General features: G+C 42.2%; 1 protein-coding gene across 1 annotated transcript in view; it reads right to left on the bottom strand.

Annotated features, from left to right (window-relative positions):
* LOC138610285 (netrin receptor UNC5C-like) overlaps positions 1–18,025 on the bottom strand; it is a 211,667-nt gene that overhangs the window by 37,759 nt on the left and 155,883 nt on the right. Inside the window, exons 5-8 of the mRNA XM_069683018.1 lie at positions 11,324–11,504; positions 8,106–8,273; positions 7,688–7,852; positions 2,397–2,453 (exon numbers count right to left, since the gene is read on the bottom strand). Coding sequence (XP_069539119.1) covers positions 2,397–2,453; positions 7,688–7,852; positions 8,106–8,273; positions 11,324–11,504 — 571 coding nt within the window. The remainder of the gene's footprint in view (positions 1–2,396; positions 2,454–7,687; positions 7,853–8,105; positions 8,274–11,323; positions 11,505–18,025) is intronic.

Here is an 18,025-nt window from a genome sequence, read left to right on the forward strand (position 1 = left end):
CGCTCATTATGTCACTTTGAGAAGCAGACGGGAACAGTGACAGAGATGAAAGGGAAGAGAGGGAGAAAGTGAGGGAGGAGAGGATAAGAAGAAAGGGGAATTGCTGAATGTAATTTTTACACCCTCTCACCCTTTATAATACTTATTAAGACACTTTCATACCTCTCACAGAAGTGGTGCCCTTGCCAGGTGATCTTGTACCTTCGTGTTAATAATTTTCCTCACATACAAATGATGAATTAGCACCGGGCTGATATGACGTATCTATCACTTCACTCGGCTAATACTTCAAAGAGAATGGGGTCAAATTAGTACAATCAAATCCAAATTTCACCTTCTTTTGTCACTGTCTGTAGTTGGATCGGGCTGCACAGGCAACACGCTTGTAAACACAAAGCTAGTGTTCTGAACTAAAGGCAAATTGCCCACTCTGGCAGCGATCCAAGGCTGGCTGGCTCCTCTCCAAAATGACCACAGCTGCAACAAACTCACAAATTGTGAATCCAGTAAACTGCTGCTGAATCGATTCTCTGCTTTCAGACAGGAAGACCGAGAGAATCAGGCTAATTAAAGGAATCTGTCACTGCTCACTGTGCTGCATTTATTGTCAAGCAGGGCCGGCCCGTGGCGTGGACAGTATAGGCAAATGCTAAGGGCACATCCATCCATAGGGGGCGCCGCACCGCCGCCTCATAAAGTTGTCATTTTTTACAGTATCATCACACATCCGCAGAATCAGCACCTCAGCTAACTGTATATGTAACTCAATAAAAAGTTCACTGCATTATAGTAGGGGATATCAGCTAAAAAAGAAAAAAATTAACTGTTACATATTTTATTAAAAACACTGCAAACCATATGATTGGGGGAAAAAAACTTGACTGAAAATTGCACACGTGTGTTAGGATTGTTCTAGAAGTGATCTGAAGCTTCTAGCTCCTGCTGTTCATGAGTTATGCCCATTCTTTTGGACAGAGTCATTTCCATATCGGGCGCAGAGTCGTCGGATTTTCCGTGCACATCTCCTCCGTCAAAAATCAACTGCAAAGCCTCAGCTGTATTATACTTCTTGTTTTTGCCATTTCTTTTTTTCTTTTTATATAAAAACTAAACTTCGGAGAACTTCTCTCTTCTCTCTCGTGTCTCTCTGTTGTCTCGCTTTGCTCTGGTACTCATTTTCGCTTAACTGTATCATTGAATAAAACACAGGCTGATGGCATGTACTGGAGCCAATCAAAGTGTCTGATTCTGAGACGTGACTCTCTACATCAACAACAACCACCAGCTGAAATCTTGACTAGGGCACCAAGTTGGTCAGGGCCTGACTCCACTGTGGGACTCTGCACTACATTTAAATGATGGAAGAGTGATTATGTGATGTAGCAGGGCTCTTATGCAAGACGATACATAAAACATAATCTTAGAATAGGATGTAATGTGCAACAGAAGGTTAACAGTGCTTCTAGGCATAACCTGCAAAGTTAAAGGGGGGGTATTATGCTAATTTCAAGCTTCATATTTCACCCTGTGATACCTGTGGAGTAGCTTAGCATCATTTACAGTTAAAAATAACTCAATTTTGTCACACTGGTGCTCTGTGCAGGCCCTCATACAGCTTCTGCCTGAAACGACTCAGTCAGCTCTGTCCCTTTAAGAAACCCCGCCCCTACAAGCCCACTTTCTTCTGATTGGCCAGCTCTCTGAAACCTGCTGAGGCATCACTTTGTGACGTCACAAAATCAGCCTGAGAAGCCTGGGGATTACTTCACCCACATTTAGTACGGACATCGAACATTGTACCATTATATATATGCCTTGACATGTGACACAGTGTAATACCGCCTCTTTAAGATTGTGATATTTCCATTATTTTTGCTTAATTTTATGTCTTACAAATAGAACTGGCATTCCTTTTTGTATTCCACAGCTTAGTTAAAGGAAGATGCACTAAAAAGCCATGGTATGTCAGACTGTTATTCTTTAATACACAGAGGATGGTAAAGGAATTGTTCAAATACAGCTTGATATATGTAGACCTACAGTCACCATAAATAATTACGTGAGAGTATATAGGCCTTGCACTCTCTTATTTCCATCATGCAGCCAGCTGATTAATCTGTCATGAATTCCTTCGTCTGAAAGCTGAGAAAAGTTGAAGAACTACTGACGCCACTTCGCAAAGACTTCTGTTTGATCGGCACAGCAAAGAGATCGCACATCAAGAGAACAGATGATGAGACGAGAGCAAAACTCCCATCAAGCAGCTCAGAATGACATGTAACAATAAAACACAAAGCATGAGCAGAATGTCAACGATCAGTCAAAGAAAGAAAAACTCAGATGAGGATGAGAAAAAAGGAAAATGGATGATGATAAAACATAAAACATCAACTTACATGGGATTCCCAAATCACTCTTTTCTTTGGGCTCAGTGGACTTCTGAAAAAATGAACCTTGGGACGGGAAGAGGAGGGGATGGTGGGATGGATGGAGGAAGGGAGAGGAACACAACAATCAAAATCAAACAAACAAGTCAAATAAAATGGGACAGACATGACAGGACTCACAAAATGCCGTCACATGCAAAGGTCTGCTCTTTGTCTCTCCTGCCGTCCTACTTTAAGTTTAGTTGTCCTTCATATCGTTTTAAGGCTTATTAAAACCCCTGATAGAAAACACAAGTACATTTGAGAAACCCTAGCATCAGTAGGACCGTTCCTGCTGTGTCATGCTGAGTGGACCACTTAGTGGTGGCAGACAGACGGTCTATGACACGGATGAACCGCTGATGTACTGATGTATAATTGAAGCGCTGGTGTATAATTGATAAAGGCAACACGGCAACATGGTGCGCTTAAAAGCTTCTTGCAAAAGCAGCTGGACGTACAAGACACTGATTTAGCAACGACAGGCAAAAAACTGACGAGGTTAACCGGGGTGATGTGCAGATCTTAACATACAGTGACACTAAAGCATGATGGGACGTCACTACATATTTCAAGGTGCTAATTAGCATGAATTAGCATTGTTTTGTTGGATTCTTGTATCAAATGAGTTAGAAAATGAGTGCGTCTAACAAATGTAATGCTGATTAATGTCTGAATACGTTGATAGTAGAAGCAACATGCCATGACAGACTTAACAAGATTCAATTAGAGCACAATTGTTCCGATTAATATGAAAACATGACGGCAGAGAAACGAAGCATCAATGATTTAGTGAGAGTGTTGTGTTCAGAAAAGATGGCACAGATGAGGAGAAAATATTTTTAAAAGGAGCAGAAAATAGGCTAACGTGCAGCAGAGGAAACAATACGATTAAATGAAGCGATTAGAGTCAACAATGAGAAGAAACAAAGAGGGACGAGTGGAGCTTTCAGTGGGGAGAGGGTTTGTTTGATGCTCTGCAGTACCTGCTGATCGTTCTATTTAATACATCACAAACAGCATTCAATGTTCTGTCCAAACACTGTAGTTACATAACAGCCGGTATCTCCAGTGATTACTGGGGTTTTAGAGACCACACAGCAGATTTTATTTGCTCTGGTGGTACTGTTATGTAGCACACACACACACACACGTACACACACACACACACAGAATAGATAGTGAGTGAAATGTCATGCTCTGCAGGATGACACAGTGAAAATCTGAGTGAATCTCTTCCAAGAATTCTGATCGATGTGTCAGAAAAATGTCAACAGGCCAGAAGATATAAAACAACACAAACAACTCTTTAAAAAAAAGAAAAACCCTGGAAGGCCTGCAACTTCTGTCACGAGAAGACACACACACGCACACACATAGACGGACTCACACGGCTGATATAACTCCCAGATAAACACGTAAACATAAAAGCGAGGCGGCACTCCACGCGGGGCAGGAGTGAGGTCAAATGGATTTCTACCTCTCAGGATTTAACAGGACAACTTTAGAAAAAGGGCAGCGCGAGACGGTGGTGGAGATGAACGGAGAGGCGGGAGGTGTTGGAGGAGGAAGAGCGAGGAAGGGAGAAAGAGGGAGAGTAGTGTGAAGTGCTTTTTGAGCACAAAGTCAATTACAGAGCTCTATCTGAAACATTAACTCTGCTTTTACAATGACAGTGTTATCAGCTCATTCACAACCACGAAGCCCGCAACATTATTACTTTTAAAGCCTCCAATTTAACACTGTTGTACATTTATAGTTGGGTTTTCATTAAATAGAGTCTAAAGGATCTTATTTTTAATATAAAAAATAAAGAACTTAAATTGGAGTTTATATCTGCACCTGTTTTTATCCGTTTCCTACACTGAACAGGGAACATTATACCCCTCTCCCACCTAAATTTTGCGTGTTGATGCAGGTTTTTCAGACCCGGGAAGACCTGCTTATAGATACTGATTGTCTCTTTTCCCATTGCCAGTGAAGTATACTCCTGTCTGTCTCTTTTCAGCTGCGTCCCCGTCTGACGTCACAAACACGCCGGAGACAGGGTTAGTAAACAATGAAGATGTTACGGTGGTTAGGTCTTTATTGTATCTATTACTCATTCAGTCTGTTTATCAAACTCAGCGCCGACAAATTTGGACCGATGTTCGAGCGCTGCTCGGACTGGGACGGGCAGAATTTGTAGCTGAGACGACAAGGAGTTGCATTGCGCCGGAAAGGGGGCGGAGATTAGCGCGTCAACCCCGGGTTTTATGTTCCCATCAATGCCGATCGGAGCCTTGGCGATAATTACCCGGGTCTACTGCAGAGTCATTTGACCCGGGTCTGAATGTAGCCTTTCCCGTTAAGCAGAAAAGCCGGGTGTTAGTGGGTTTTTTGACCAATGGGAAAGCGATCTTATTGTGCTTTACCGTTGCACCTATGTTATTCTAACTGCCTATAATGGATACACACACAATGAACCGTTCTCTGCGTAAAGACCACACTTTAAAAGACCCATCATTCATAAACCAAATACAAGAATCATAAAGGAATCACTCCCAGCCTTTCAAATCGACTCTACCTCTAAAACCCTGCGCATGCAGAAATCCCCTCTAACTGCACACACTGCCAAACACACACACACACACACTTCATGGATTCCTGTAAATGCTACAGGAAACAGCTGAAACATTAGTGCCGACATAAAACCACGTCTGTGGAGTTATTTTAAAGACAGAAAATCAATCAGGGGAAATGAGCCTAAATCTATACCTCTCCTGGTTTTATCCCAGATCGTGGGGCCGATCCTCGGCGGCCTCAGGGAATCCTTCTGATGGACCACAGACACATTATACACTGCGTCAGTGTGGCCGGGGCTCTGCATATACTGTAAGTTCTGTCAATAATGTGGCTGCAGGAGAGGCTCTTTGAAGGATTATTTCATATTATTCCATCGCTCATGACACCGACCAGTCCTACTGTACTGTACACTCCCCTCAGGCTGCACAGAGGAGACGCTTTGTGTTCTCTGATGAAGTCATTTCTCATGAAGAGAGCTCCCGACTGTGTTGTTCTTACTATGTCATTTATATAACCTTAATTTGACTAGAAATGCCTCACTGAGACTTAAAATCTAATGCTTTGGAGTGCCTACGCCACATTAGGCAGCAATAACACTTAGTTTAAGACAGACAGATAAAACTAGAGTCATATCTAAGAATTGTAGCAGCCCATGAAAGATAACACCTCAAAATAATAACACCATTACAAAAACATTCAAAAGTCTCTTTTACGGCTTGCCATCACTAAAAGATTTTTAAATCTTAACACATGTTGAAAATGTGAGAGACTCCACACATGACGACAAATAATGATAAATTGAACAGTTTTGTTCCTGTAGTGTTATGACCACAACAGCACACCAAACACTAACATTCACCAACAACCAAGTCACAACTCTCTTGCGGTCAAATGAGACCTTAGAGTAAACAAACAATGATGGGCAGGAAGAATTAGTGATGATAGCTTTTGGACAACTTTTACGGAAAATTCACAAAGAAAAAACGATGGATGAAGTCGTGAAGACGGTGTGAACATGGGCTGTACATGTTACAGCGCGAGGTGTGCTTCCTTCTTCAGTCAGCTCGCTTCCTGATTGGCTATCATTTGATTCCACGTGACAGTCTACAGAGTGTATGCTCGGATATCAGATCATAAATATTTTTAATATTTACAATTTGAAATCGGTGCGACCACGACGTTCTTCCGAGCAGATCTACATGCCTCACACCACAGGAAAATCTGCCAAGACAATCTCAAATAAATAGGGACTAGCCCTAACCCCAAATCACTTTCCTGTAGCGTGAACCCTGCCTTAAAGGGCCCAAAGTGTTTTTGTATTGTAAGGGACTTAATTATTCACACTGGTTGGTTGAATATGTGTGATTTGGAGCGTCTCTTTGGAAAAAAATAACTTTTTTATGAGACACATCCGGGTAGAATAAAGGTCAAGATACAATTTATATAAATAAGGTGGTATAAATTTCTAATGTGAGATCATATTCAACTTTACTTCTGTTACCGATCCATAATTGTTTGTGACAGGCTGCAATGAGTTTGAAATAAGTTTTACACACAGTGTTTGTATTGCATAATCAGGTTAAATTTAACTTTAACTTTGAAAAGTGTTCCTTACAGGATCCCTTTTTTTATGGACCTGCTTTAAACAAACAAAGAGATAATTTGATTTCTAAAAAGGCATCCTGCCATTAAGAAAAAACCCCTCTCTATAGCTGCCATGCTGTATTAAAGGAAAGCCTAATGAGAATTAATGGCATAATTACAAACACGAGTGGGTTTATGGACCTGTTTCAAAAAGGTCTGTTCTTCTGTTTTTACCTTTTCTCTCCCCTCTGACAGGCCTCTCTCTCTCTCTTTTCACAGACGCTGGTCTACCAATTACTCTGAGCACAGGGAGCAACTAGCACTATTCCTACAAGTCAACAAATATAATTGCCTCCACCTTGGAAAAAGTGCTGCTGCTATATTTGTGCCGATATGAGTCAGCCGGTGTTTCCAGGCGGCTTTGTAATTGACCGCACTTTTTTTTTTCCTGGTGTCAAAAATCGCCAAATTGTGAAGGGATTTCGGATGATTGTTCCACATCATTATCTATCATTACTTTTCCTATAAGGCAGGTGCTTTTGACTTGAGTAATGGGCAAGAAGGTGGAAAAAGGCAAGCTTAATCATGATGACATTAAGAACCCCTCCCATAATGTATCCACTGTGCGCTCAGAAGAATAAAGGAGATGCGTGGGGAAGGGAAAATCTCTGTATTAGAAGGAGGGAGAGGAGCAGGTGTAGCCTGGAGGAAGGCATTAAACCACTAAGAGGAAGAGGAAAAGTAAGAGACTGAATGTAACACGTGGCAGAGGATGCAGATGGAGAGCAGAGGGAGATGATGGGAGGATAAATGTGAAAGATTGGAACAGAAAACTTCTCCATAAGAGAGACAAAACATAAACTAGCTGGATGAAAGATGAATAAGACAACTTTTGCATTGATTTTTACATATCCAATATTATGAATAACTGCCTCTCTGCAGGGTTTAACACCTCAGCAGAACCATGTTGGCGATGCATCACCTCCCCAATGACCCGCCTTACTCTGGGGTCACTGCAGGGCATTTGTGCGATGGGCATATTCATTTGTCATGCTTAGATATGATGTATGACACATTGCAGTGACTCAAGAAGAGACACATCAATAACTCACTTTGCATGCAGAGTCCATCTGTACAGTTCTGAGACTGGAGCACCAGCCCCTCGCAGTCCTTTCCTCCGTTTTTAGGTGCCGGGTTGTTACACTCTCTCCTCCTCCACTGGGTACACTCCGTCCCGCAGGCCGACCACTTGCTCCAGTCTGTCCACACGCCGTCCACTGCAGGGGGAGAGGAGAGACACAGGGGTGAGAACGAAAATAAATGAAACCACGGATAATGTCCTGAGTTTGGTCCAAAACCCCGTTTAGTAAAGTACAAATAGGGCGGAAAGTATATAAAAAGAATGTAGCGGAAGAAAAGGTCAGGACACAGCAAGAAGGAACTTTGGATCACAGAGTGAAAGAGCACCAAGAGGTAAATGATACAGTAAAGTAGATACAGATGAGTGCACTAAAAATAAATCAAGCTTACCTGTGCACAGCGAGGTACAGGGCAGCTTCTGTATGGCCACTCCATCACACGGCAGTCCTCCATTGAGAGGGGCGGGGTTAGTGCAGCTGCGGGTTCGTTTCTGGAAGCCCCGCCCACATCGGCTGTTGCACACCGACCACTCTGTCCATGTCGACCAACCACCGTTCACTGTGGAAACAGAGATCAATAACTTAAAGATATAATCTCTAAGATTTAAGTCACTATCTATCGCTGAATGAGGTAAAACAATGGTGACTGAGTCTATGACCCACTGATGAAAGCCTTTGCATTCGCAGTATATAGTGTTATTACAGACTGGGTGTCTGTGGCGACATCGTAGAAAAAAATCACAAGTGGCGCCCAGTTAGTGACGCGTTTTCCATCACCCAGAAGTGGTTGGTCTGCCAGAGAGGGTAGGCGGAGCTAAGCGGCTGCTTTTCCGGACTCTACAAGTGTTGCGAGTAAACAGTAATCTACTATGGCTGAACAAACGATGGATGACTACAGATACAACTTCAACAATAAGTGAAAATCCAAAGAAAAAGAAACAAATTGGACGCTCAGATGAAGGCAAACAGTCTGAAAAGGAAAGTGACCGTCAGCGAGGAAAATCAAGAGTTACAACCGGAGCAAAGGGAGCGAACCGTGAAGTGTGCTCCTCGCCATGAGGTGCCGCCAAAGAGAACGGAAGTGAAATCATGAAGATTATATCTTTAATCAATACATTCATATATGCAGGCTTTAATGAGACATCTCAAAGAAACATTTCATTCCTTTAATTGGGAGTATTTTAACTTTTTTTAATTAATGTTCTTGTTTATAACTCTTAATCACATTGAACAACATCTGTCTTTTAGGAAGCCTCACGTTTTGGAATGTTTCTACAAATCAGGTCAGTTGTGAAGTGATAAAATGCCACAGAGTGTATTAACATCCTTTTCTATCACAGAGACGCCACCTTTAATGTGAAATCTGTGTTGTTTGATTCAATTGAACTACGTGTCTTAATAGAGTCAGTGTGTGTTTTGCAGATGCCAGGAGGCTGTGATGGTGACGTTGAGTGGGAACAGCTGGATCTTCCTGCACATCAAAACCACATACACACACACACAAACACTTTTCGATTACCCCGCTGCTACTGGAGCACAATTTTCCCACTGTGTTCACATGCTGCCATGCTGCTCGCAAATTACTTAACCCTGAACCCTTGTTGGAGAGAGCGCAGGGAGAGGAAAAATAACTATTATAAAAGAGGAATCTGAGTTCTCTGGATCCTCAGCGGCCACAACCACCATGCGAGTTTTCATTGTCAGTGTGCATCTGTTCTCTTTGTGTCCCTCTGTGTGTCTTATTTGCTGTACTGCTGCAAGATTTCCCGTCATCCTGTCACATTTTCACTTCTGCTTCATTATTTTGTATTATGGTTGTTTTTCATTGGACAAATGTGGCAGCAGACAAAGATAAGGGTAGTTGAGTGACAGACAGAAACTTAAAAGAATCAGGTATAAAGTTAGAATGAGTCACAAGGACAAAGAGAGGGCGAGCTGACATGAGGAGCGGTGCAGTGGGTTGAAATTCCTCTGCTGCGTCTCGACAGCTCTGTCTCAGCCCAGTGGACGGTGCCCACTCCTTCCCTAACGCCCAATCCGGTAAAGTCGGGGCACAGTCACCTTTGTCATCTCTTCTTCACTCACCTGCTCTCTCCCACTCTCTTCTCCTGTCTCTCCTATCTATAACTGCTCCATTTTTTCCCCCGTACACTCCTCTGTTTTTTCCGCTACCATTTCACCTTGTCAACAGTGTCAGCCGGGCCCTTGTGGAGCCAAGAAGATTGAACCGCAGATTGAACAATCTATTTCTGTAAGGATACATCAGTGTCAAACCACTCCATCTCTTGCTGTCTGTATTGAACACACACACGCGCGCGTACTGTTATTTTTGATTGAAACACTCCTCCTAGTGAATAGACTCAGTGTTAGATTTGGGAGAAACACTCTGTGTGTGCGTGAGAGAGTGTTGTGCGATACATTGTTTTTCCTCAAAATGCTTCCTGTCCTCTTGCGTCAGGCTGGCATTTGGTAAAACGAAAAAAAAAAAAGAAAGTGAGACAAGCTTTTTTTTTTTACTTTCCTTTCTTCTCAGTTTTAGTAAAGAAAAAAAAACAGAGAGAAAGGAGCATTGTCTGGAAAACAAACTAACGCCATTTAGAACAGAGCTATTCAAAGTTTGTTGTTTTTCACAGCTGTTATGGTGCCATATGCTGCACATTCATTTGTTGGAGGTGGGAGTCTTGGCTGAGCGCGCAGACATTTGGAAAGCCCAAGTGTTCTAATTTAAAACTGAAGGCGTGGTTGGTGGGTTTTAATTGGATGAGGTCAAAGGTCATGTGGGAATCTCAGGCCTATAACAAAGAGAGAGTTCTGGCAGGGTAGCATAGAGCTCATTCCATGTGACAGATGGGGCTGGCCTGACCGATCATGGACATTGTTAGCTATCTGCAGCTAGCTTTTAAAAAGGCGTCATATCAGTAATTTAATAGACACAAAAAATATAGATAACCGAAATCAGATTACTTTGGGTTTTCAGCAACGTAATGTGCCGTGTACACTCAAATTTAGAGGAGCAATTCTCCCCTGGAAAAAGCCACTGTCAGTCAAAGCTGGTGTTCTGTGTAATCAATAGAAGCAATAACATCTGAAATTGGCGCCATAGCTGTGGAGAAAGTTGTACAAACAGCTAGTTTCTCCCATTCTACATTCCTACAACACCCAGCGTGCATTGCGCCCCTCCCTCTGAAAGGAACGGCCCAGCAAGAGATGCTGGAGTGAAATACTACTGTTTTCAGTCAAGGACAATAAGCGCTGCAGGCAATGGCTCAGAGCGGTACAGAATCCGAAAATACAACAAGAACATACCAGTGGATCCTCGAAAAAATCTTTGAGTCTACATTTCAAAGCTGACGATGTTGAACGAGACATGACATCGGAGGTGGGCCTCCTAGATTGAGGAAGTGTAGTTTAGCGAGCTCCCTGGCCTAAAACGACACGTTTTACGTAGTCTGGGGGAGGTTTTCCAGGGCCTATTGGAGAAGCAGATAGCGTCCTCCAAAGGCACAGAGTGAAACTGCATTTTTTCCTACCATAATGGCATTAGCTCCCCATAATAGCATGATAGGACTGAGGCTGAAAATCTGGCCCTTTATAAGCATGCCGACTTACCATAGACAATAACAGTGGCTGTGGTGCTCCGTCTCTTGGCCACTATGTTCTTAGCCACACAAGTGTAGTTGGCCGTGTCAGACAGACGCGCCTGTTTGATGATCAGGTTGTGGTCGATGGTGATGTAGAAGTTTCTGTCCTCCGCCGGGTCTATTATCTCTTCATTCTTCAACCACTCCACCTGGGAGACACAGAGAAGAGGAACACGGTCAGTATAAAGGTTTCTCTAAGAAAAGATGACTACAATGAATTTAGTTTGTAGTGGAAAAGTTTTATCCTGCCATGAAGCCTAAAAGAAATGAACCCAAAGAAACTGTTCTGATCTTTTTGCTGATAAATTAGATCTTGCAAGCTGAGGGAAATCATATGATCACACAAAAATGAATCAAAAAATTAAATGAAGTTTTGAAAGTAATGTTCATCTAAGTCCATCTGTGAATACAAAAACCTAAAATAATCAAGTTTGGGGTGCAATATAATCTTGTTTTTTCAACCTCTCCAGATGAAAAAATAAAGAATGGAGGGAAAGTCTTATAATAGGATGCTGTTCTAATCTTGTTTTTCAATTTATCCACACAGAAAGGCTTTGAAGATTTGTCCAAGTAAATGAATATGTGAAGGGGAGGAGGCTCAGTGTTGACTACCAAGACTATCTTGGTATTTTCCATGGATCATCCTGTAAGTAAGTAAGTAAGTAAGTAAGTAAGTAAGAAGAGGCAAAACCATTTAATGTGCTGATATAAACTGCGTCCCAATCCAGGGGCTGCAGCCTTCAAAGGAGGTGGTCTACAGAGGATGCGGCGTTCATAGCCTGCATTGACCGTTTGCGTCATCGGCTGTTCCCGCCATTATCTTTGTGTCACCCAACGACGCTCCAAGCAACTGGTAGCTAGCAGGCTCACTAGCTAGCATAACTAACGTCATGTAGTATTATTTTAAAGAGAATTTGTTTCAAGGACCCATTTTTTTTTTCATGTGTAACGCAAGCTGTTCGATTGAGTTCAAACCAAAAACTTTTACATTTAAAAGTCTGTTCCTCAATTTCGCCATTTCGTTTGAATTGGTGCGCAATGCATCTCGTGATACGTTGGGCCGCGAAGGATGCACCCGATGGATCCTTCGCGGCCCGGGAAAAGGAAGACACGTTTGTCAGCTGCATCTGAAGTAGCCTTTGAATTGGGACAGCCTTCGCCGTGTCGCTGTGACGCAATCTGACTTCAAATACGGCCTTCGAAGGCTGCAGCCCCTGAATTGGGGCACAGCTATAGAGAACAACATCACTGGGACTTTTCACTCTGTGTATCACTCCGCCTGAACCAGGTGTTCTGAATACTGTTAATTAACGTTACAGGAGACCTTGTATGTCTACATTTATCGAGCTGGTACCTCTGAATCACACGGCAGACTCTCATTTCATTGGTTGATGATAAATTGATACTGTCAAATGTACATCATAAAAAGTAACTGCTCTATGGTAATGTAAAGACACAAACAAAGTAGCAAGAGTGCAGGAGAATGTTTGGGTTGCTTGGCAACAGATCAGTTTCAGTTCAGTTGTGGAGCTAGTTGAGCTGGTGGAACAAAATATAATCAGTTGTTTATTGCTACATTTGTATAACTGTTGTATAAAAGCACTGTCACACTCAAGGTCATGATGTTGTCACTGAATATCAGCACGGCTGTGATACCGCTTGTGTGATATTGCTTAAATACACTGGGTAGGATGATAAAACAATAGTAATGGTAAAAAATGAACCTACAGGAAGAAATCAGATATCATCTGGACCCTTCACAATGTGGAACTCCAGGGTGGCAGTGTAGAAAAGGAGGAAAATGTCCCAAACATGTGCTTTCAGAAGGTACTTTAGGTGAAGTGTGGGCCAGCGGGAAACTATCCTATTTATGAGCCTAATCACATTTCCTGAGTGCTGTATTTACTAGTGCAAACCCTCATAATTCAACCTGTCCGGGCTTTATGGCAGCCACATAAATGTTGGAGGTGCGTTGTTGAATTCACGTTGTTTAATTTCCCCCTCCCCTTGCATTAGGAAATGGAAATCTCAGATGCAGAAAGGAGGAAACTCAGTGTTATTCTTCACTTTACGGCCAGCTCAGGCTCAGCTGTCAGTCTCCTCTCACAGTTATTCCACCTGCTTCTCTCTCTGATCTTTAGAGATTTGGTATTGCTCTTTGGCCACGGGGCTTGCTGTGGTTCTGAATTCTCAATCTTAAGTGAGACGCTGTGTGACCTTTCAGTTTCTATTACAAAGTAAAGGTTAGATCGGAGGAAAGGCGCAGACGAACAAACAAAAACATATATATACACAGACAAGGAGTTTATCCGTGTACTGTTAGAGCTGAAAAGGGTGAAGGCGCTTTGCAACAAATCAAAGCAAATGCAGTGCGTGTTTCATGGATTTATATGTGTTCATGCTCAGAATAGGTAAATAACCAAACTGGAATAGAGATAATACATTGTATTTGTTCTAAGGTCATCTGTCAGATTACATAACTGTTTACCCATGAGACACCACAGTGCCTCTCATTTACATGGAAAAACATCAGGGCAGGGTTCAGAGAGAGAAGGGCGCCCCGTCTCTGATGCACAACAGTGTCTGGATACAGTACTGTGACTATTCTAGTCGATTCTTGACCAAGTCTAGGTCTTACTTTGACAGACAGGCATCATGTAGGCCCTTATCTGTTTGTGAATTGTCTTGACTGCTTAGAACAATCATTACAGGATCTTTATGGCCAACGTCTGGGATAAAATGTGCAACAGATTTCAGGTGAGATTGATGAAAAGCTGCACAAGGTGTTGGAATTTTGTCCCTGTTAATTTGGGACATCTTAACACTCAATGGGCCTCATTCACTAATATAAATGCTTAGAAACTGCGCACAAAGTAAGTGCATACGCAAATTCACCGTCGGATTCATGGCACGTGCGAACCGGCCAATTTTGTTCTCACCACCATGCGTATGTTGCAGTCTGCAATCTACTACCACGTCCACATTTCTCTATACGAGGACATCCGCTCGGCGTATCAGGAAGAGAGCGGTGAGGTGAAGTCAAGTTAAAAGAGAAAAAGAGAGGGCCCCAAAGTGAAAAAAAACCCAAAAGAATTTCAGCACAGCGGAAATTGATGCAATTGTGTCAGAGGTGGACGCAATAAAAAATCACACTTTCCTGAAGCGTGTTTAAGTTTGTCAGGAGTCACGATGTTGAAAAATAATGAAGCTTGGGCTTGTGCGTCCTGAGGTTCGGGCCGTGGCTCAGGTTAAAAAGTGGTTCGACATCAAGGTGGACGCTAAAAAAAGGAAGGAAACAGGTGGAGGACAAGGACTGTAATAATTCATATGTGGAATTTGTCCACGCATTGAGGGTGAAAGTGATATTAAGGAAGAACGGTCTCCTAAAGGTCATTCACTTCAGAATTTAAAGTCTTGTTTTGTAATTAACAAGTCAAGTCAGTCCGGAAAAAACAAAAAAAACGAAAATAGCAATGCTCACTGCAACAGTTAATTAATTAGAATAAACAATTTCATTTGGTCAATGCGTTAGTAAATTCACAATTGTTGTTGTCTATTAAAGGTTTCTTTTCAATTAATATGTTTAAGTACGAACAAACTCAAGTAAGAACATATTGATGAATCCCAGATTTGTGCGTCAAGCTTTCGTCTGCACGGTTTAAGCACAGAATTGTGAATGAGGCCCAGTGAGTGCGGGCACTGAGAGGTGGATGCTTCCATCCAGAGCCTCGATTACATAACCACTTGCTCTTCTTCTATTGGTCTCTTTTAAGCCAGCACATGTTCTTTGTGAGTAAGGGGAGCTTGGGCCAAGTTCGTCGAACAATTTCCAAGACCTCTGAGCCTCATTGCCTCGTCTGGATGGCCTGCGTCCTCTACCTTTACAAAGGTGATCTTGCAGCTTAGATTTTAGACATATGCAGATAAGTTATCGGTGAGATATCCGCCTACACGCTATGTTCTGAACCTGCTTCGCTTTCTTTAATCCATGATAGCGTGCTGTATTAAAGTCAGAACACCTTGTTCCTTTGTCCTTTCAGCACTTGTAATAAAGAGGCACCTGAAGCAAATATTGTTCTGTATGAGGAACATCCTGCTTTCTCTCAAAAAGCATTTCAGAAGTTAATGAGATTTTATGTGAAGAGGAAACTTTTAAAGCAGTGTACTAAGATTGAAACAGCACTATACATACACATCATGCAAATACCTCATGTATTAACGTTCAAAATTATGCTGAAGTTAGAAAGTAAAGTTTAATCACCTGGTTTGCAAACAAGCTTCAAACAAGTCAGTGGCTTAATTATATATATTTATCTCGTTCCAAGTTTGCAAATGTGACATCTTGCAAACAAAAACCACAAACTATAAATGGTACATAAACACAGAATTGCAATACTTGCAAATAAATACAACAAAAGACATAAAAAGCAAATAACAACTATGATAAAACATTTGTGCGCTGGCACTGAACGGACTTCCCGGGGGGGATGGAACATTGGAGGCTGAAAGATAAAACAAGTGAAACTGAATGAGTTTGTTGAGAAATGAAAGTGATCCAAAATAAAATTCCACTTTAAGCTACACTTTGAGCCCTGAGGGAGCCAAAGTTTGTCCTGACTGCAGACAACTCTCTGGCTGGTTAATGTTAATAGAAATGGATTATATCATATATTCTGTTTCCTCTTTATAAGGTTCAGCCTGTATCACTTGAACTTCTCTGGTGGGATGGTTTGGTGACAGAAGCTTACACTGCAGCACAGAGGAAAGTCCTGGAAAATTGATGTAATGGTGCAAATATTACTTGGGAAATACTGCGACTGTGGCCATTCTTCACAATTTCACATAAAATCGGTGCAGCAGCATCATCATCGTCTAAAGCAGCTTTCACTAAATCAAGTGTCATGTTGGTGGTGATGTAACAGCACCTCTGCAGCCTCTTGAAACACTCATAATAACACTCGTAATTTACCGCATCATCACAACTTCTCAGATGAGCGAACGTTTGAAGTGAACTGGGAGTCTTAAGTGATGAAGTGGGTAATGAGTGTATTTTGGAATGTATGCAATTCTACAAGTGCACGCTTGAACATTTGAGAGACTGAGAGATGGAGAGATAGTGTGTGTGTTAGTGTGTGTTAGTGTGTGTGAGGGTTTAAAAAAGGGTAGATTTATAGGGGCGGCTGTGGCTCAGTGGTAGATTCAGTCGTCTCTCAATCGGAAGGTTGAGGGTTCGATCCCTGACTGCTATAGTCACATGTCAAAATGTCCTTGGGCAAGACGCTGAACCCATAATTGCTCCCGAAGGCCATCAGATGTGAATCTGAGTGAGAATGGGTGAATGTGACATGTAGTGTAAAAGCGCTTTGAGTGGTCGGAAGAAGACTAGAAAAGTGCTTTATAGGTACAGTCCATTTACCATAAGCGTGTTGTTTACCATAAGCTTGTAGCAGGAATAGCAATATAGCAGGAAACAGCGTGCAAGTAGTGATAAAACTAAAAAGTGAGATGTGGTGTACCTCGTTTTACTCTTCTATCGAATGTCTTATTGCAATCTTTATACAAGTCTTTTCTATCCTTGCTTCATGTTGAAACTTTACTGTTGGATTTAGCCAGTATAGCTATAATAAGTAGGATTTTATAATATAATAGAATAGAATATAATATAAATCATCACTTATGGGCCTCTATACATGTGTGTTGGTGAGTGTGTGTGCAGACCCTTGCGAGACCCTTCCCTCTGCATCTATTCTGTTGCTTTGCTTTGCATGGGACGTTTTCAGGAGGGGAGCTGTTGTGGTTCCCTGAGCCAATCACAGTGTATAGCTAAGTGTGGGAGTGGTTCAAATTAGCAACTGGGCCCAACTGAGACCGGCAAACATACCTTCTTTCTGTTGGACAGGTAGGTGCCTCAGACTGGGTAGGACAAGCTAACCGGTGGTTAGCATGCTAGCTTAGCGGTAACTGGCGGTTAGCATGCTTGCGCAAAGGTAACCGTGATGCTATCGGTGTTAGCTTGGCGGAGTGGGCGTGTTCTCGCACGAGAGAGATTTAGAGTAAGCTTCTGGTGACAAAGAGCCCAGGAGGAGGGGCCCAGTTTGAACGTGTTGTTGACAAAATGCAAAGAAAAAGCCTACTTATTATACCTTTAACTTTACTTCTTTCATTCCTCCAAACACTACATAACCTACGGTGTGTCAACAAATCAAATGGGTCGAAAAGGTCTACCTCATTTTCAAAAGTTGGGAGCCTTCTGCTTTCTATCTTTTTATAGCTTACTTTGGTAATGTCTACTGCAACACTCAAAAGTATTAGGCTTAGGCAGTATCCATTTTTTCCTACTGTAATACCTTCTTGCCATAATACCAGGGTATAAGGTTATGAAGGTATTTGAAAATAAACAGTGCTGTAAAGCGGAGCAGAGCGGCTGGTTGGAGCAGGAAGTCGCTGTCACACATGTATGACATGCTTATGCAGTTACTTGGACATGTTTTGCGACACAACAAAGGATTGTATGAAATTGCTGATCTCTTCTTTTCTCTCCACTCTCGGGGTCACTGCGTGTGCCTGTTTCAAGTTTCCAGGGCGCTCTCCAGCTGTAACTCACCGGAGCCATCCTCCGATTGCAAAGTAGCCAATAATATAATGAGGTCATCAGCTGTCGGCAGAATAC

The sequence above is a fragment of the Semicossyphus pulcher genome, unplaced genomic scaffold (genome assembly GCF_022749685.1).
Source record: "Semicossyphus pulcher isolate SPU_LCO1_2020_fin unplaced genomic scaffold, fSemPul1.0.p SCAF_6, whole genome shotgun sequence".
Classification (NCBI taxonomy): Eukaryota; Metazoa; Chordata; class Actinopteri; order Labriformes; family Labridae; genus Semicossyphus; species Semicossyphus pulcher.